Source organism: Lonchura striata, chromosome Z (assembly GCF_046129695.1).
Source record: "Lonchura striata isolate bLonStr1 chromosome Z, bLonStr1.mat, whole genome shotgun sequence".
Classification (NCBI taxonomy): Eukaryota; Metazoa; Chordata; class Aves; order Passeriformes; family Estrildidae; genus Lonchura; species Lonchura striata.
Genome location: NC_134642.1, coordinates 27,490,218 through 27,512,063, shown reverse-complemented (window position 1 = coordinate 27,512,063; position 21,846 = coordinate 27,490,218). Strand labels below are relative to the sequence as shown.

Below are 21,846 nucleotides of genomic sequence, written 5' to 3'. Positions count from 1 at the left end.
CACTACTTGCTTTTTTGTCTCTATAGTGGATAATGCTTTACTAGTCATTTTATGTGATACTTCATTCTTGACACATCAGGGTGAATTAATCACATCTTCATTGTGAAATTATTCCTCTTCACACTATTAGCTCATACCTATTTGCACATTATAAATCATATCCTTGCTTCATTTTCTTCCTTCTCTTCTTCCTTCTACACTGAGTCACTGGCATTTGCTTTCATGAGTCTTCTGTGACCTACTTCTGTTTGTGAGTAATTAGTACATTACTTTGGTGGTAAAACAGTCTTTTACCAGTATGGGCATTTTTACAGAGCAAAGTACATGCAAAAGTTGTTTTTATAAATTGCTTATATACTCTGTAATGTGTTTAAGATGGTCTTAGCTTTTCCCTGCATTGCTGTATAGATTTAAGTCTAGTATAGAAAGTATACAAGTTAGTTCTAATTTTTTTTTTTTTTGGTTGTGTTTCTGTGTTCAGATTTTCATAAGAGAATAAGGTGTGCCTGACCATTGTAGTGGTCAGGAGAGATGTAAATGAGAAATCAAACTTAATTGATTCAGGAAATTCCTTTTTCTTTCTGTAAAACTTAATTCACAATAAGAAGTCTTGCTTAAGACATACTATAAATGGATTTTGTGGGCCAGATTCATTATGTTGATATGCTTAACTCTGCTTGGAAACTTCTAGTGTTGAATGTGTACTGGGTTTTTTTGCTAGAAAAATGCTATTAATTTTCCAGTTTCACTCATCGGATTTTCATGGGGTATAAATGGGTGGATAAACTTGAAGTCATATTTTGTTCTAGTTGTGCTGGGACACCAGCTGTGGGAGGGAGCTTGAAGTATATCATTGCAGAGAAGGATTTCCCTTTCCCTGGGTAATGTATCATTTTTTTCTCAGAGCTTATATGAGAGGTCACAACCCAACACTATAGTGTTTTGATTTGCAGAAAATCTATCTTAGATGTGCTAAAGGGATTCTAAAATTGAACAGTTGTTTGTGATTTAGAGACTTGAATTACTAAAGTGGCACAGCATGTCAGAAGGAAGGGATATTTGATGACATAACATGAATGCTATATCAGTACTTTATTTGCAGTGGCCTAGATAATTTGTTTCTGACCTCACTAAGTAATCCAGTCACTTGAAACATGAAGCATAGAACACTGAAAACTTTTTTCAATATGCTACACTATTTTTAATACTATAAATGTGCATGCGTATGTGTTGCAGGTCTGTGGCAGGACACTGAAACACATAAGTCATCTGATCTTTCCTGGCTTCCGTGGTACTTGATGATTAAGCATTACCATAAAAAAAAAAAGTGAGTGGATGTCAGAGGGCTTGTGTCATCCCTCCCCACTTGTGACTGTGCCTGGAGATGTTTAAATTACTTCACTAGAGATTATTCAGATCTTTCCAGTTACCTCACCGTGACTATGCAGTGTGATGATCTGCATGTGTAATATGTTGCCTTCCTCAGTAGCTATATTGCCATGTGGAGCTGAAGTTTGCTCCCAGACTTAGTCTAGGTGCTGGGTTTTTTACAGGGATGATAATTTGAGCTGTAGCTAGTGTCAGGTTAATCTTGCTGACACAGCTTTCTTAGTACATAACTGCAGTTGAAAAAGGCAGTTTGTATTCTCATTATTTATTTTTATTTCCTAATGGGGAAATTCTGAACCAATAAAAGACTTTTATCTATGGTGTAACATTTTCTTTAGAAGGGACATCACTTATGTGACTATACCAGTTTAGATACACAGCTAACTTTTTAACTGTGGATACTCTATATCTAATACAAATCTGTGGGGAGAAGAAATCATTTATGTAGTTTATAAATGGTGTCAACTGTGTGCCAGCACATACTTAATTTTTTTCTGTTAAATTTCCATGAGGCTTTGTTATATGAAAAGTAATGATCAGTAGTTTGTCGTTACATAAGCTCAGTTTTAATCTGGAAAAAAAGCTAGATCAGACATAACTGTTATAAAAAAATTGGTATTTACTGTTTTGCTACTAGAAGGATATAACTGTGTTTGGAAACTCCAACATAAACAGACTGCAATTTGTTATTGCTCCACAAGACTGGTGGGGAGTGCCACCTTGCTGGCTGCAGATAAATGTGTAGTGGTGTCTTAAGATCATGACTGTGGAGTCTTTGGTCGCTTACCTTTTAGCATAACTTTGTAGATGTCTGGTTCCTGCAGAACAAACACCCTCTACATGAAAGCTGCCATAGCTGGCAGTAATTGATGCCCTCTGCCACAGGCTCAACAGAGACCAGTAGCTGACTGGGCACACTGAATGGATTTTTTTTCCACCTTCCCCTGGGAAAATAATGCTTCTAGATGCTTAATTATCATTTAATTAAAAAAACTTTTGGTCAGCTCTCAGTGGGAGGGAAGGAGAATGTGGGTCTCGCTAAAGAGAGGAGGGTCTTTTGTTTGCAAACTGAATTTCTGAGCTGCAGTCAATGTGTGCACACTCAAATGTGGGACACTGATGGTGCTGCCAGAGCTCTTGTGGGAACAGACATAGTTTTGAGGTTGAATGCCTTCCACTTAATTGTTCATATTCAGTCTCCTAACCAGTAAAGGGCATAGTTTTCAAACACCCATATTTTGCCCTAAATAATGATTTAAATTTTTTTAAAGTTTTTTTCTTTTTTATTTTTTTTTTTTTTTTAAGTTCAGTGCATTAACTGCTTAAGCATTACTGACTAATTATGTCCAAAGAAAAGGCAGGAGAGAATATTAATTGCGAAGTGTTTATATTTCTTGTATAGAAAATGTGACACTTTAGTTTCATAGTATTTCCTCTTCTGTTTTTTAAAACACGAGAAGGAAAAAGGAAAAGGACCATTTTTCCTGTTACTTCCACTGATAAAGAAAGGATGCAAATTTACATTGCATTGTTGAAAATTAGGTAGGCATTTATTGTGAATTTTTGGCAACTCTCATATTTGGATGAAGAAAGAAGATAATCTACAGCAATTAGTGTGAGAGTGCTGCTGAAAGGATGAAGCTCATTTCCCTCACGTGTCAGATGCTCAGTAGGCAGCTGTGCTTCATCACTGTACTGCTTTCCAATCTGTAGATGTGTAACCCCACTTCTGGTTCTTAAGAGGCTAAAAGTTAACTTTATGTTCTTGGTAGGAGCATGCATTTCCTCGGAACTATTCTCCTTAAATGCTTTTTCCTCCTTTGTTTTTCTTGTTGCCCAAGTGGGAAGCCTGCACAAGTAGGAATAAAAGAATTCAGACTCTTGTCCTGCTGGGTGTGATAATAGAAGAATTCAGACTCCTTGGTTACTGTGTTTGATCTGCTGTATAGTTTTCCTTCAGACTGGTTGCATTGCTCTAACATTATCTTTCTTACCTATTAATTTCTTAAGTCTTTGGTAGTATTGCTAAAGGTTCGAAGACACCACATTTAATCCATCATGTGCAGCCTCATAGTTTTGAGAGCATGGGAGCTATCGGATTTATTAAAGAAGGAAAGAAGCATTCCTGTCCTGTCTGGACTTTACTGTTCTTTTGAATAATATACATAGTTTCTACTTAATTATAGGAGAAATGAGTCAAGTTTAATTATAATTGGAGGTTAAACCAGAAGAGAACTACTGAATTAGAAAATAAAACCATGTCTCCTTCAAGCAGCTCCCAATCTCCTACCCTTGAATTTTAGGATGCGATTAGTTTAGTTCTACTATTTGAAGAGTATGAGAAAAAAAGGTGGGGGAGGGGTGTGGAAAACAAATTGGGGAAAACATAAAACTGTCTTTAAAATACTGTAAGATAATGTAGGAAAAAGTATTTCTAGGACTTTGTCTCTTAGTGGCTTTTCTCCTCGGTGAATCTCTGGAGTACAGCGCAAAGCAGACCATGTTTCATGTGATAAAGGGTGCTATGTAGACTTCTGTTTTAATAAGCTTCTGATTATTTGTATGTGAATATTGCCTTGGCAACATAAATTATTTTAATGGGTACCAAGAAATAGAGGAGGTTAAAAGGAAGATGAAGCACAATTTCCATTGCAAGAAGCAGGGCAAACAATGTAGTTTCTTGTTTTCTTCCCACAACTGGAAAAGGATTAGTAATTTTTGCAGTGTCTCTTAGACATCTACCAAGGAAGTACGCTGTTTTAGTCTGGCTGCATGTAACTACCTAATTTCAAAATATGACAGACTTTAACCCACTGGGATATTTTGAGTATTGATGACATGCAGACACTTTGACCCAAGACAAGCACTCCTTAAAGTTCTCTCAAAGTTACTTGGGGAATGTGCTCACTGCTACGTAGAGGCCTATATGGCTTATCCTGACCTGGTGATTCCTAAGTTAGGAACAATGCTGTTCTGAGCAAGTAAGAAGGGAAGAAGCTCAAGAGGAGGTAGTTCTAAGGGGAAAACAGAATGAGGAAGCTGGAGAGAAGGTGAAGAGGGTTTTACTGTGGTACGTAACTCGACAAACAGGTCTGTAATCTGGAGACACTCCCATGCTTTATCTAAATTCTGAACTCTGCTGACCTCAGTTTCAACCGGAGTTACAGAAAACTCAGGATATGTGCTTGGCTCTCTGGCAGTACTGAAATGTCTTGGGGGAATTGACTGTGGTTAGTCCTTGATTCTGGATGGATGTTGTTCAAAGGAAATATGGCTGCAACAGGACTTGTTTGTTTGTTGGTTTTATTTGGGGCTATTTTTTGAAGGGACTGACCGGGTAAAAGTATATTGACTGCTTTGTTGAATGTAAATGTGGAAAAGCTTACTGTTCCCCACTGAGGGGGGTGGAAGGGTGAGGAGATGGTCCCTCAGCTGAGGGGTCCCTTGACTGAGTCTGACTGCTTGTGTTGTGAGCAACAGGGCTTCTGCCTAGCTCCTGAACCAGGGACAGAGCCAGTGGAAGCATAGCCTGTGACACTGTGTGTACCACAGCCTTGCAGACAGCATGCCAGCCTGAGGTGAAGTGGTGGCTCCAGAGGAAATGGCATCCAAGATCCTGACTCACCTCCATCTGCTCCCACAGTTTCTCCCAAGCTGTTAACAACCAGCAGTGGGTCAGAGTGAGAAACATCCTGCCCCAGCCTTTCTAACTTGGTAGAAAAGTCTGGCTGCATTCTTGGCTCAAGAGATGCACCAGGATGTTGTAGTTACAATATGGAATGATAAGGGTTAATGTAAACTGTAGGGGATGGCCCAAAAGCACAAGGAGGCCTCTTTTTTGAACCTCTTGTCTGCAGCCTAGATAGGCATGCCCTCTGGTAAATAGGTATTTCCTGTCTAATGAAAACAGTTTCTGCACTATTACCTCCTATGAAAGTCAAGGCACTACTTCATTTAGTTAATGCCTCCAAACCAGTGATGCTGTGATCTTAATAGGTGTGATGTATGACTTTTTTTTAAGATAAGGCTTGTTATATATGATAAACCCCTCATTGTGGCTACTGATTTTGGCTTTTTTCAGTTAGACCTTTTTTTGTTTCTTTGTTTGATTTGACTGTTGTTCTGTTGTTTTGTTTTTCATGGTTTTTTGTTTGTTTGTTTTTTGGTGGGTTTTTTTGCATGTTCTAAATTACTTAGCATGCAGATAATCATACTTAACAATAATTTAGGCCAGCCCTGCATGTTTTTCCTCTACGTTTCGTGCTAGCTTCCTGATACCCCTCTATTTTGAATTAATAACATTTTTGTATCAAAGAATTTAGTTAAATTTCTCAGTATGGTAGGAGACACCTAGTAACTTGGGTTATTTCCTTTGTCAGAATACAAAATAAAGTATAAATTCAAGAAACAGTAGGATTTAAATGATCCTCGTGATCATGTTCTCAATAGGTTGTATGATGTGAAGATGCAAAAACATAATTTTGGGTGTAATAAAGAAGAATTATTCAGTGGCCCAGTAGTTTTTCATCCTGAGCATTCTTTTTGTATGTACTCCTCTGCATACTCACTTTGGTTGCAGTACAGACTTTAAGTTTTGTGCAGCTATTTTATGAATATTGTACAACTATGGAGTTAGTAGTTAGCTTAATACTCTTTTTTTGTTACTGTAGACATGAATAAATGTGAGTTAAATGTGAATCAGTGGGTTTAGGAAGGTTCAGGACAGATAGAAGTATGTCATTTGAAATCTGTAGAAGAAATTCAGATTTCTTGTAACTACTGATAATTCTCCTTTGTAAGAAGAAGAAAAATTATGGATCAAAATTGACTAGAGTAAAAGTGAGAACAGTCAGTGAGGCTGAAGACACTGAACATACTCAACCAGCAAGGTCAGTTGAGAAGGCATAATGACCTTGTTATTTGTATTGTAAGACTCTAGTTTAAAGGAGATTGAGAAGCCCTTCTCAGTGTAAAAAGTCTTTGTGTAAGTCTCCCTCAGGTCTGGTCACTAGAGACTTGGCAGATATTTTTACAATTCTGTGATTTTTTCCTGGTGTCTGTTTTTGCAGTGATGCTGTCTTGCATGCAGTTTTAGGTTAGTTTCATAAATTTCAGGCAGTTTATGAAAAGGGTGATCATAGATCTAACTGATTTCATTTTACGTTTTATTTTCCCTGTAATTTTTTTTTTTTAGAAATATGAAGAAAAATACCAAAATCTCTTCTTTTGTATGTTTGAGGAAAGGTGGAATTCTGATGGCACAGTGGCATGCTGGTGATTGGTATTAATGGTAGGGAGAAGGGTGTTGCATGCACGTTTTTCAGAATTTAGAGAAGACCTTTAGCTTACTGCCCATGTTTATCTGGCCTGTAGCCAAAGCTAAAGGAGTCAGCGTAGTGTTGCAAAGGCTCAATCAATACAAACCACCAAACTAGGGCTGCAAGCAGCTGCATCTTGGTGTGCTATTTTCATTATGTTTTGACAGCACTCATTTCTTTAGACTAAAACTGACCTTACTTAAGTTGACTAAACCTCACGTACAAAAGAGGAAAATCTGAATCCCTCCCTCCTCCCTCCATTATAACACTTAAAATTTAAATCCCAATAGCCTATTTTCCCCAGCACATTACAGAGTGATATAGAAAAATTCCTCATAGAGAGTATATATGGTAAGTAGAATGTTTGACTGTACCTGCAATGTTGTAAAGGTAGGATGTAAGATATATATATATATTTGTCATATATGCATACATTTTATGCATACAAATATTAATGTGTGTCTGTATATGGATATATACACATCTATATACACATACCAAATTTGGAGAGTGTATATGCAGACATACAGTCTAGGTAAAATATATCAGAAAATACTACAAGGTAATAGATTGATATGAATGTGAAATTCTAACAGCCTTTAAAAGACTAAAATGAATGTTCTGTGTGTTATTGATGCTATATTTTACTTGCATTCAGATGGTTTGCACACTTCTCCAAGTTACTGTATCACCTTGAAATTTTTAGTCAGAGAGGAAATAACTCAAAATTGGAAACCTTTGCTTCCTTACACTTTAGCCTTAACTAGCTGTAAGTTTGAACAAGGTAGCAGTCATAATCTCTGGATGGAGTCTCTTGATTGTCCCAATGTAACTCTAATTCTGCAGTATTCAGTGAGGAAGGTTCTCTGCCGATTTGTTACCTTGCATAAAGCAATCTAGTTGTGAACTGGTGCTAAGTGCAGGCTGTGTGTTACTTTGACTTTCTGGGTCTGCAGATGCTTCATCAAACATGAGCTTCAAGGCTACTTTTGACAAGGAAGCTGCTTGCAGTATCGGTGTGTGTTATGTCTTCAAGGCAGCTGTTTTTTGCATTTATTCCAGTTATTTTCCCACTGAACTTATCTGGGTTCTGGAGCACATAGAGGTACTCAGTGAACTGCTTTTTAATGCAGAAAGCTGCCTCTTTAAAAGCAAAGTAAACCAAACCAACCAGCCAAAATAGCCAAGACAAACTAAATTCCTCGCTTCAAATGTTCTGGGTTTTTCTAAGTGCAGTGTGCACTGTTCAATGACTCTTCAGTTTTAATGTTGCTGAAGATAATAACTACGAAGTCATACCTTGGCTACCTTCATAGAAAGTTAAATATAACTGAAATAGAACTTAAATTTAACTTTCCTGTATAACCAAAGTCGCAACATGTGAAGTCTTGCTAGGGACAGTATGTTCCTGCTGGGGTAGTTTTCAACCATGCAGTTTTAACACCAGAAAAATTATAACCCCTTTTTTCTATCCCTGGAGCCTTTATAGGAAGGCTGGCCCTGCATTATTAGTGTCTCATGTGTGCCTGGTTAGGCTTCGAATTCTGGGTATGGCAGTAACTTAATTTCTTTGTGCTTGTATTGGCAAGTGAAAATTTATTTGCAGCCTCTTCTTAGAATGGGAGAAATCCCCTTCTTATCTTTGCCTCCATTAAGATGGTGTGGAGTAGTGCTGTGCTCAGCATAGCCTGTGAGAGGTAGTGAACACCTCAAATACATCTTCATTACAAGTGTGAATATTAATAAATGAGGATGGTGAAATGAAATAATTACAAATTATAAAGGCTGCTGCCATATTTCCCATGAAAAGCTTGGCAAACCTGGCTCTAACAAAATAGCCAGCTTTCCCTACTTTTTTTGAATAAATAAAAGTTATTAACCTTCACTGATAGTAATTTGTTCATCTTTTAGCCCTCATTCAGAGGAAGAAATTTCCATTTCAGTGCATTGCCATTTCTTGCTAACTGTACCCGAAACCTCTGTTTCAGCTCTTGATGAAGTATTGTCTGTCCTAGAAGCACTGCATTTCTGCTTCAGCTTTTTATTCTGTTTAGTGTTTCTAGGAGATCGTGGAATGTAACTCTGTTTTAACAACCATACTCTTACTCAAGTCTTGTGCTTTACTGATTTCAGTCTTACTGTTCCCCTCATTTCTACCCAAATAGCTTTTGCCTGATAATGGGAAGAATTGTGGCTTTTTAAGGAGCAAAGTAATCAAGCTTGATGCAACTGGATTGCATCTTTCAGCAGCTGTGCTGTTCACCCTAGCTTTGTTACAATAGAAGTTTAGCAAAAGCGCTTTCTATGTAGTGTGTTCTGTCTGTTTTATCATCAGTGCTTCTCATCAGAAACGTTGTCTGTAGCAGTTGGAGAAGTGACTTGGAGTTAGTGCATCGGGAATGATACTGGAGCTAAGGTGAAGGAGGAATTCCCCCACAGTGAGACATGGTGAGAAGTCAGAATGGGGATGAGAAGAGTGAGTGGGCAGGAGTGTCAGTGGCAGAGAGCAGGAGGTATGACAGAACCTGTCTTGGGGGGGGAAGATTTGAGAAACAGATAGGAAATTATGAATTGGATTCTAAGTAGTAGTACCATTCGTCAAGGGCACTGCTGATACAGTGTAAGGTTAATGACTTCCACATAGGTAGTCACCCAAGAGGAAGTCCAGAAGGATACTTGTGGGACAGAGAAGGTGGCAAAGGGCAACAAATGTAAACTTTCTGTTCTATTCAAGTTTTTCTGCACTCCCCAAAGTTCAGTTATTGTTAAATGGGACTAATTTTTTTTTTTCTGTGTTCTCTCCTGTTCTTTTTCATCTTGTAAAAAGGTCTTCTTTTTTTAAAAAAAAGAATATTCTAAGCTTTGCATCTTACCAGCTTCCTAGCTTACTTGTCTCTTCTTGGCATGTGACCTGATCACAGCATGAAATTCAAGGCTTAGAGAATTGCATTTTGGGAGTTAGTGCTCCGTGGTTTACCAAGGTTTATATTTCCCTAAATTACAATCCCTGTAGAGTGTTCCTGCATGGCTATAACTTTACTTCAGACAAAGAAGGTTTATTTCAGGGCTGCCTCTTATCAATTGGCTTATCTTGTCAGATTTGAATGGGAGAAGAATAGTTTTATGAAAACAATAGAAGGGGAAAGTTACGTGATGTGTTCAGAGATATAGAAAAAACAATTTTGTCTTAAAATGGTTTTAACTTCTGAGATTCTTTTGTATAAGGAAGATTGCTGTTTCAAGGCTAAATACAGTTCAGTAAGTAATGCATTGATACTTTTGTGCCAGCCTGCTTCCCTGTATTTGTGGAATTCTGACAGCTTAGATCATCTTTCAAGGTTCCCTGAAGTATATTTTTTTTTCATCCACAAAATCCTTCTTTTATAGTAGCATTATTTTGGGGAAGGAATTGTGTTTCACCAATTATACAGGATGGATTACATTGTTTCAAAATCTTTGTGAAGCACAATTGAAAAACAAAGCTTACAGTGAGTGCTCTAGGATGGATTTGTCCTTCCATGCAGTGAGTTGCATCTTACCTTACTGGTAAGGCAAATAGAGGAGAACTTAATGTATTTTATTTTTTATTTCTTAATAGAACATTTCATTTGAGTATGATGGAAGATAAATTATCTCTGCAGCCACATCTGAGCAAGTAGCAAACATGTTTTGCAATGGCAGCAGGGGGGAAAGATTTCTCATTGTGTAATATCAATCTTGATATTGAAGGTAATGCCATCATACTCTCCGGAGTATTAAAAATACACAGCTTCCAAAAAAAACCCACCAAAGATAAATTTAATTAGTTGTTTTTGATAATGATTTGTGAAAGACATTGCACATTCAACTGAGAAATGTAAAGTTTGGATATTAATGTAGAAGTAAATACAAGGCATTTGTTTATTTACATAGGAAATTCTGGCAAGAGTGATAGAAGTCTCAATTTCTAAAAGTAAGGTCAAGTGACAAGTAAGTGCCAGGAATGATACATGTAGCAAAACCTGTGAAGAGTATCTAAAAATTTTGTGCTTTAAATTTATTACTTGCTTTTGCCAGAATATGTGGTGGTTCTTTACATCTCAGATTTTAGCCATTAAAAACTTATTTTCAGTTCACGTCATGGGTCCTCTGAGCCCCAACCTGCATCACAGATATTGGTGATACCATCACATCATTGTGGATAGATGCAATCTGTGTGTCTTTTAATGAATGTCTAATGAGTACCAGAAATTTTAGATTGGAGAACTGCAACAGTTAATCAAGCTTTTAAAACAAGAGTAGCAGAAAAGGGGAGGAAAGTTAGCAAATATATAGTGACATTGCATGAAGCCATAAGGAAAATTTTGGACCATTCTTTGATAAGAGAGGAATTCAATGACTTTACCTGGACAAAATTTAGAGAAGGGGGCAAACAATTAAGACTTTGTTGTCTAATGGAATATGGAATATTTGCTCAGATTTTGTGATTGAAAAGGTAGAAATTAATCTAGACAGATTGCTAAAAACATGTTTATAATTCCACATTTAAAAAGTTCTTCCTTTTTGTTTGGCTTAGAAATGTCAGTGCATGTTTTGAGTAAGTTTTGACTTTTCTAGTACTCCACATATGAAACTTGCAATAATTTTGTACATTCTTTTCTTAAAATGATCTACAGTATTGATACAGTTGAAAGTTATATCACTGTAATAATTAAGTAACGTGGCAAAATTTTGTGCGATGTGCAGATGGATTTTGTATTAACCTGTTAGAGATTTGGAAGTGGCAGTCTTGCTGTTTCAAAAAGCATTTTTGAAGGGGAGAGTGATCTTAGTGTTTGACTTCTTTTGCATTTTGAAAATACCATCTGTACTGATTTCATACTCAACTTTTCCTTTTTTTTTTTTTTCCTTTATTTTCCTTGTCGTCTGTATTACTTTGGAGTACTTCTGCATCTGTTTTTCTATTAAACTCCATTCTTTTGCACTTTATTCAACTACTATATCAAGACTAATTAGTTTTGCTTTCTGGCTGCTACATAATGAGAGATCCTCATAATGTTACAAAATTCATTTTTTGAGATGTCTACAAGTAAGATCTGAATCTGCTTCTCTTGCAGTCTGCTTTGATAATTAAATGATTTTGTGTATAAACTTTCCCCATTTTAGTAGTTTGGAATTTTTCTAAAACTTTACAGAAAAGTTCTGATTGTAGTGCTGCAAACATTAGCATATGCACTTCAGTCTGTTCACAGCTAAGGTCTCTTAGTTCAGGATAATATTTTCCTTCTGCATTAATGTTTGTAGTGTTGGGGATTTATGTTTATGAAAATATTCTTTATAGTAGAATAAGGGAAGAAGAAAGCAACATCTGCCAACTAATATATAAAAACTGTATTATGTGTTTACGAAAAATACCTCCTTCCCAAGTTTAATCGATATGTTAATTTACTTCTTATCTTGTTTAATGATCTTGTGTTATGGGAAATTAGTGGCTTTGCAAATGAAAAATGTATGAGTAAAAAAATACATTTATCTTCTTAGTTATAATCTGTTCCATTGACAAAAGGCGCAGATACGAAATTTATCTCAATAATTAGATTTATAATTATTATACCATTCTCAGATTGATAATTCTTGCTCTCCCTGGCATGTAATTTCAAGATACAGTTAATGAAATAGAAATAGTTTTAGTTGTTGAATGGTAATTGTAAACCTGAGATTATGTTTCACATTATATTTATTTTTATATTTTGTAAAAGCACATAGCAGAGAAATAAGCTGTAGTCAGAGAAAAATATTTTGTTAACTACTCTACAGGGAAATTCTGGTCATTGCACAGAACAGCAAACATGTGCAAGCTTGAAAAGTATCCATGGTGTATTTTCTTTGAAAACTTCTGGTTTTGCCATTATCCGTTATTATCATAGACTTCCTGGACATGCCTACAAAAACAATAATAGCACTGATTTTTTATAGGAAACTGGGAAGTCAAGGAACTCAGTATCAGAATCTCAAAACACCCGTATGTGGTACATACTGTATTTCTGATGCTAATGTCTTCTTTCCTCTCTTTTTGCCCACAGCTGTAGAACAAGTAACAGGAAGAGTTTGATGGGCAGTAGCCAATCTCCAGCTCTGCCTCGGCCTCATTCACCACTCTCAGCTCATACAGGTAATTTTAAAATTCTGCTACTATTGCTATTCTGAAATTCTTACAGTGTCTCTATAACTGAAGGAAAACATACTCTAATGTTCTTTTCACTGTTTGTAATAGCAAAAAGTTGGATTTCATCCCATCTGAATTCTGTTTTACCTTTAGATCCATAAATCCTGTGTTATGATCAGGAGCAGTCCAAAAATACCATGTAGCAATTTTTTATTTCTCCACCTTGCATTCTGGTAGATTTTCTCTCTTCCTGCTACCATAGCCCTGCCTATAGCTTGCACCCATGGTGATGTTAGTGGAGTCTGTATTACATTCTGTTTCTGGAACTTCTGCTCCCAATGTTTTATGGTGTCAGGCACTTTGATGGTAGTTGCTGTACTTCACTTTGCATGACAATAAATTGCTGATAATTTTGTTTTTCTTCTAAAACATCTGAAACACTTAAGGCTTGAATGAATGTCCATAAATAAATAGTTTATTTCTAATACTTGTGTTAATCTTTGAAAGTAACATTTTTAGCATATCACCTCATATTTCCACAAAGGTTTATTATCTTCTTATTTTTGAGGGTGCACTGGCTGTAGCTACAGGCTGAAATGAACGCGCCACACTAATCCTTGTGTAATCAATGACTCTGAATACTCTAGAGAGCTGCTTGCAGAGAGATGCTAAACAAGAAGGTGCAGAGCTTGAATTCACATGAATTTTAGAAGTATATAAAGGCATCTCCAGTTTTCTTATGGAACTGTTAAAATATGGTGGTGATTTCCGCTCTCAGAAGCAGCTGTCACAAGTAGGAATCCAGGCAACATGAAAATTTGTAAAGAGCTCAAGTCAGTAGAGCATTTAAAACAAACAAAGTGAAATATGGCGCAGACTGTTTTGAAAATGAAAAATTAAATTTTGGAGTGTTTGGAATGCCATTTTGGGTCTCCCAAATACAGAAATTTCCATTTGGGGAAGAGATTGTGGTCACCATAAAAAGTGTCCTTGGTTTTGCTGTGCTGACTTGAGGAAAGCAGTAACAATGCTTGCTCTAGCATGTCTACTGCTGTAAATGGCTCTACCATCTGTAAGATTAAGTGTAAGCGGTTCTCTTCCATAAACTCAGCAGTATGTACTCTTTATTCAAAAATATATTACAGAAATCTGACAACTTCTCCATTACACAGGATACAGTAGGTTCTCTTATGTGGAGACTTCCAAAGGCATGTGTGCTAGACACTTGAGCAGCACTAGTAAATCTCATTGTAAATCTCATCACATATATGAGATGAATATTTGCATGTGCATGGCCAGCTCTGTTACTAGCTTGCTTCTGTAAATGGATAATTAAATATTCATGCAACTGTTGGCTCTTACCTCGGCTGGCTAATGTGCCTAGACAAGTCTGTACATCAAATCCCTGTGAATGTCATCTTAATCCAGACAAATAAAATCATATGCAAATTTAGTAAATTAAAAACTTTCCTCTATATAGGCAGTAGGAGTTCAGTGTTTCAAGTGTTTAATGTCTATAAATCTGTGAGAATGTCAGACTTGAGAGGCTAATTTATAGTGATCCTGCTATTTCTGTGTTGTCAGAGCTGCCAGGTGTTAAACTGCCCTGGCTTCTGCACATTCAAATTGCCTTCCTGCTCTCTGTGGTGATCTGGACTGAAGGCCTCTTTCCTTGTCAAGTGTCGTAGAGGGACCTTACAAAAGTTCGTGAGAGCTGTATAGCTTGCCAGGTTTATTCTTCTTGGCCCTCCTTGGCTGAGAGGAATTACTTACAAGTCAAAGAGTACTCTTTGACTCCACTGAGAGAGCCTGGTATATCTCCTGTCCAGCTATAGAAAATTTTAGGATCTTTTTGAATCTGACATTCTCTTAGAAAAGTTGTTTAAATTGGAAGTTTTTACTTTGCAGCCTGCTACTTTACAGCCAGATCATCTGCCTGGAGCATGTACCTCAAGATTTAAATTTCAGAGGGACTGAAGATGATCCTCTGAAAAACCTTCATATATTTCTTATTAATGTGTGCTGTTGGAAGAGGAAACAATAGAAGAGGGAGAGGCAAACAAACGAGTTTCCAGACCTTGAGGAGCATGTAGCAAGCTGAATGTGCAGCAAAGTATCAGTGCTTGCATTTAATGAAAACAGGTTTATTCATCAGACTGTTCTTGGCTAAAGTGTGGTAATAACATGAATTTTTGACAGATATGTTCTAGTGAGATTATGCAGAATGTGGAGGACATCCCAAGCACATGCTCTAGAGAAGTTTTTCTTGTGTATTTTTAGAGTTCTGTTTCATTCATGCAATCTGCCCAGGTGAATGCGGGCTGAGGATCAGCTTGCATGGATGTTAACATCTGATTTAACTTTGTGAGACCATTGCACAATTTCTTGTCACTGGGTTATTAAAAGAATGCTGATTCTTTCATTTGCTTTTAAAGGACTCAGTCTAACTAATGAGAAAGCCAGGAACTTTAGGCATTGAGGACTCTTTTAGTATCACCTGTCATAGCAATCTTTAACTTTGTCACATTGCATGATAGGCTTTTTCTTCTACTGGATCCCACTCCTGTACTCCCTACTCTCAGGTGCTCCATCCATCTCTGGGGAGAGCCTGTTGTTGCTCTTACTGAAAAGAGTTCCACTCACTGCTCTTACTTAAGTGGACTAGGTTCTTAATGTTTGTACCATCTTAGTTGCCAGCTGGGGTTATAGGACAACAAAGTGATAAAAACCTGTCATTATAACTAAGTACTGTGCAGCTGCTTGCCCTGTCACCCCCCTACAACAGGTAGAAAAATTAGAAAAAAAATTGAAAGTAAAACTAATGAGTTGAGATTAGAACAGTTTAGTAATTGAAACGAAACAAAAAAATACAATATTACTACTGCACAATACAACTGTTTACCAGCTGCTGACCAGTGCCCAACCCCCAGCAGCAGTCATCCCCTCCTGGCCAGCTCCCTGCAGCTCACATCCTGGACACAATGTTCTGTGGTGTGGAACATCCCTTTGGCCTGTTCAGGTCAGCTGTCCCAGCCGTGCTGCCTCGCAGTGTCTCGTGCACGTGTCCACTGGCAGGGAATGGGATGCTGAAGGTCCTTGGCTAAGGGTCAGCGCTGCTCAGCAGCAGCTAAAACATCAGTGTGCTACCAGCATTGCTCTCATGCTGGATCCAAAACACAGCACTGAACCAGTGAAGAAAATTCTATCCCAGCCAAAATCAGCATACCCTTTACTCTAGATTGTTCAAGTTGAGTAGATTCAAAATTGTTACACTCTTGAAAATCCACCCAGGATCAATTTCTTTTAGTTATCATCTTAATAATCTTAGTGTTATCCTCAGTTTTGTGTATAGTCCTAATGAGATGGTTGGCATTGCTTGGGAATTCATTGCCCCAGAGGCATCTGAAGGGAGTCTTTTAACACCCTTGGATTCCCTAATAACCTTTTCTCTTCAAAGTTAATTCATAGCTTGTTGTAAGCAAGTTGAATACATACTCAGTTATGTCTGCATGGCATGCTTGAAGTGATTTTATTTGGACCACTAGTTTAAGCTACCTGGGTTTTTTTTCCCCAGAGATCCCCCATGTCTGAGGACAGAAAAGTACTGTGAGTCCTCTGTGTCAAATGTAGCAAAGTGAGTGAAGGTGTGTTCTAGCATCTCAAGGTGGAGCTGTCTTACAGTGCTCCTGCCAATACCTGTGACTTTGCTCAAAAATATTTTCATTTTTGGTATTTACAGACCAATAATTTAGAGATCTAGCTGCACCTTTGGAAGCAATGTACCATTACTTCAGGTCTGTTGAAGAGCTCAGGTAGCTATTATTTAATCATAAACTGGGTTTGAGTTAGATTAGATGTGAATCGGATTACTCTATTTTAGAGGATGAGCATGTTGAATGTAAGCATAGTTCTTCAAGTGCATTTTATACCTATGTTCTTCCTTGTAGTCCTGTTTTTCATCCAGATGCAGTCTGAACTGGAGGTATCAGCTATTCTGTAGTTTAGATAGGTGTTCTTTGAGAAGGACTGGCGGCCCAAGTTTAGGGTAATACTAATTGCCCCATATGAGAAAGTCTAATATAGAGATCTCAGGCAAATTATCCCCCTACAGTTTTCATGGTTTACTCTGGAGATAATATAAATTTTTTTCCTACAAGGGAGTTTGTTGTTAATCTTTACAGATGCAAGCTGATTTGGACAAACACTGAATACTTACATGCAATTTTTTAACTGTTAACCATACCATCCCAGTCATACTCAAATTCATATCAGATGGTAGTGAGATAACACCACACTTATGAAGTAAGTAGACTGTGCAGAGTGCAAGTAGTGCATGAGTGGCACTGGTCAGGGAAGGACAGATTTCTTTGTAAGCAACAGTGACCATAGAAGCTCCTGGGCCACCCAAGACAGTTACTAGAGCAGTAAGTAGTCCAAGGACTAGGAGCACACAGGGAGGTGTAAGGTCTGAGACTGAGCATAATAAATGGGATATGAAAAAGGCAGTGTGTACAGCCAATACAATATATCTCTGTTATGTATGTTAATTGCTTATACAGTGTGTGCAAGTCCATTTTCCTTTATGCAGGAGTTGTAGCTGCTTGCAGAGATAATTTCTGTCTGTAAAATCAGACTTTAATTTGCAGCTGAAGTCTCTTGCCATGCCTTATGAATACATGTACAGATCACACAGTATCAGCTTTTACTACATAAAGTGTTTCTATTTCTTGCAAAAATAGAAAACATGCTAGGTAATATCTTTAGGCTCATTAGCAACTGTCTTAGTTAGTGGTCTGGTCAACCTTTACCTTATGTATTTGGGCTGAAGGGTGTTAAACCTGCTGAAAAGTACTTCTAAGTTTTCCATGAGCTGTTGAATAAATAGAGAATTATGTGAAACTTTGTTGCAGCATTAGCTTGGATAGTACCTGGTCCCTATGTCATTAATGGGCTTTTCTACCTGACTGTCTGATGCTGTGTAGGCAGGTCATCTGCACCACCCAGGCTGCAAAGTGAATGATTATAATCTAAGCAAGTCAGGGCATTCAGGTGTCCCCACCTCAGAAGTCAAGGGAGCTTTTTCATGTGGCTGATACTAACCCCTAATGATTAATAGTCATATGTGATGCTTTGTACTTGTGTCTGCTGAAGGAGCAAGATTTAGCTGTTAGGAACAATGCCGTAAATTTTATTTGTCTGTATTTTAAGAATGTGGTGTTACTGAGATTACTAGGACAAGAATTGTAAGATAAGTAGGAAATAGTTTAAGGGTGTAAAGAGGCTTGTGCTAAAATGAGGAATATTATAAAGTGGGAGTGGAGGTTATCAGTTGAGTCATCAGGCTTTGTTTTTGTGGCCAAACATTTTATTGTTCTTATAAGTGGCACTGGCATAAAATTACTGTATCTTATACAAATTTGGAAGACATCCAGTATGAAATAGCATTGGGGAACTATGTTGAAGTGAGTGAATGACTGGAATAAAAAAGTATGAAATTGCAATATGACACATTTTGTACTGGAGGACCTGTAACAGAAATGTCTATGATAAACTGTGAACTATTACAAGGACTCCTATTATAAGGAGTTTAGTTTAGGATCTGGCTGCATTTTATGGATAAAATGATGTTTGCAAGAACCAGTCTAGTGCAGCTTTGAAAATTAAATCTCAGCAGATGTATAAAGGAAGTAATTTTCATTTTAATTTGGAAAGATATCATGACACTGTACAGTGCCCTGGTTAGATTTCATCTGCAATACTGTATACATTTATTGTCATAATTATTCATGTGAGATTATGTGGGGAGAAGGGCTGATGGGATAGAGTGTGGGAGATTTCTGTATAAGACTGAAAGATATTACTTGCTTTCTGTAGTAACAGAAGACTGGAAGATGGTATTCTCATCTAAACCAGTCAGAGTTGCCTTTTTTTTCCCCCTTCACACGGCAGGAAGAGAAACACATTGGTCATAAACTAGAACATGAGGGGTCTTAAAGAATTGTCACCCAAGTATGGCAGGGACAAACCTAACTGTCTCCAAGAGATTGTATAAACAGGTATAAGGCCCCAAACAACTTGCTCAATGAAGTTGTTCATATACTCCGAGTAGCATACACAGGAGAAGTACTGTCAAGATATTTTCAAGAGGACAAAACAACAAAAACAACTTCACTGGCAACTTTAGAATATCAAAGAACTTGGGCATCAGGTTTAGTGCAACATTCAGTCAGCATAGAGCACTTCTCAAAGTGTTGACCAATTGAACATAGCAAACGCTAAGTGTGATTGATTATAAGTTACTCAGAAATTCTAAGAAGAGGTAATTAGAAGAAGGAGAAGGAGGGAAAGACAAAAAAGATACAGAAGAGCTCCCGTACAGTAACCAGTCCCTGGGTTCCAGCAGTGTTCAGGCAGAACTTCCCCAAGGAGGTAGGGTCTAGACAATGCTGTGGCCTCGTATTCAGCTTTAAATACCCCTGGTCTTCCTGGGCCCATTCCCCAGGTGGGATTTCCGGTCATTTGGCCATTCAGGAGCTGAGTTAGGGGCTCCAGCAACAGGCTCTAGGGGCAGGGCACTGCCTTGTCAGGGTAAGGTCTGACCTGCCCCTTTCCTCAGCACACATGCATCCCAAAATGCCTCGAGACATCAATCTTTCACAATAGGATTACGTGATGCGATTACTTAAAGCAAAAATAAAGTTCAAGAAAGTTTTATGTCTACTTGTAATCCTATTTCTAGGATTTTTCAGGCTTTTAGGTGGACATCAGTAGAGTGCTAGCTGTTTACACTTTGCATTCGCTATGTCAGGGCTCACTGCTTGCATCAGATTATTCTGTTTGAGAGATGTACTTCAGTTAGCAACATTGAAGCATAATAATCAACAAAGCTGTTTGCACCATATATTTTAAGGGAAATAAAGACTATGCTTGTAAGTGAGTGAGGCCCCATAGTGTATTGAAGTATGGAAGTGCTAAAAGCTGGGATATAAAGCAGGGTTCTGAATGTCAGATTTTGAAAGAAAACTGAAAGGAAAATAATACAGTATATCAATTACTCTGGCTACTGTAAAGTGCAGAATTACAAAAACAGATTTGTTAAAATAAAACTTTTTATTTAGTCTTTCTTTTAGGTGCAGTAAATGGCTATGTAAATTTCAAAACCTCATCTACTAGTTTAAGGACAGGAGAAGAATATCTAAGTGTTAAGTTACATGCCGACAGAAATTAAATCCTGTAAAAATGGCACTCTCAGTATTTAAGTAGTGGTTGGAACATGTAGAACTTTCTTGCAGATGGATTTAAGGATCATACTGACCTTCCTTGCCATAGCTGAGGCAAGTTTTTTGCTAGTTTCAGGTATAATTAATCCAGATTTTTAAATAGCCTGAGCTTCTCACATTAAAATAATGGCCTGAGCTCCTCACTTTTTGGGCACCTGCAGAAGTATTCAGAATGATTCTACTGCCCTGCTGTATTTCTGCTGACTGATGCTGTTTGTTATGGTAAGAAAGTCAGACTGTAACTGCAGGTGTATGATGTCTTGTGTATTACTCAGCTCACACTCAGGGTTCACCACTATGTAAACTGATATTTGTTGTATTGTTGTATTAATGGGGCACTGATATACTGTGGTATATTTAAAAAAAATGAACTGGGTTAGTCTTTGATCCATCAGGAATTGGGGATAACAGTTATCATTAATCTGGTATTCCCTCTGTACTAACAGAAAGTCATTGCATCTGAAACTCTTTGTTTTGGAGGTAGACAGCTATTAAAAATACATTAATAGTATAGAGTGGCTGTAATATGCTTTTTTAAAAAGATTTGGAACATCTTTCCTCAGTGGCAAAGAAATAGGATTTCTTGAAGCTACTTGCAAAACAATCACAGTTTAATTGTCTTGATACAGTTTTCTTAACAATAGGTGCTTGCAAAATGAGTCACACTGTGTGTTGTTGTGAAGCAGAGTATTGTTTTGGTACGTTGATTGCCTATTCATTGTGTCTCCCAAAGGATGCTGGAGTTAATTATCTAATGTCTGGCCACCAGTCCAGTGTACTTTACTGAATCATACACTTGGGCAGTAATCTCACATAGACATACTATAGGACTAAAACATACAATACAAGCAGATTTCAAATAACATCAGGCTTTGACTCATCAGCAAGCCCTGCGCATATGGACAGAGAGGTAACTGGCACTGGGTTTTATTTGAAAGTCTTCCAGGTAGTGTCTTGCAGATGGGTGGGTGAATGCCTTGATAGATGGAGGTGTATGTAGGACTCTGTTTCCAACCTGTCTTGCTCCTCTGGAATACTACACCTTAAACCTGTATTTAGCACTAGCTGTTTCTCCAGTCATTAGGGGTTTGTAGTCTCATTGTTTGTTTCTAGGTTTGTCTGAGTTCTTACAACTTCTAGATAAACCTTTAGGATTTACTATCCAGGTATTATGTGTATGGTGTCATCAGTCTTGTTATTTTAAAAGCTGATTTGCTATTGAAAGTAGTGCTTACAAGTTGATTTTCTTAATAACAGGATCTGATGCTCTTCCTGAGTTGGACTTTGATTTCTTAAGGTTTTGTCTGTAAGGAAGTGATCTATGTTGATTGTAGCAACAGAGTTTGAAGCACTGTGACTCCACAAATCCAAATCCACAGTGATAGCTATAAAATTGCTGCATTATTTAATAATATTTTTCTTCATGGTGAAGTTTTTGTGTATATTTTAACTCATGGACAGTAAGGTATGTCCTTGATGTGTGTTAAAAATATGTTTATATCCACATGTAACTTCAGCTAGCAAAAAAAAAAAAAAAAAAAAGGAATTGATTTACAAAGCCACATATTCTGATTTGTAAAACTGTTTCCTGTCAAAAGCTGTTTGTCTCACTATGTTAAGGCTAATTCTGTGCTCTTCTGCCAGAGTTCAAGGTAGTTTCCTTGTCTTTTTTACTTCTCTAAGCTACAACACACTCCAGATTACAGCTGATTTT

The 21,846-nt window shown here is 37.4% G+C and overlaps 1 protein-coding gene across 12 annotated transcripts in view; it reads left to right on the top strand.

Annotated features, from left to right (window-relative positions):
• The window catches only part of MAST4 (microtubule associated serine/threonine kinase family member 4), a 279,183-nt gene that overhangs the window by 191,988 nt on the left and 65,349 nt on the right, over nt 1-21,846 (top strand). For all 12 annotated transcript variants that reach the window (XM_077790300.1, XM_021534406.3, XM_021534408.3 and 9 more), the window contains one exon: nt 12,770-12,858. In XM_077790300.1, coding sequence (XP_077646426.1) covers nt 12,770-12,858 — 89 coding nt within the window. The remainder of the gene's footprint in view (nt 1-12,769; nt 12,859-21,846) is intronic.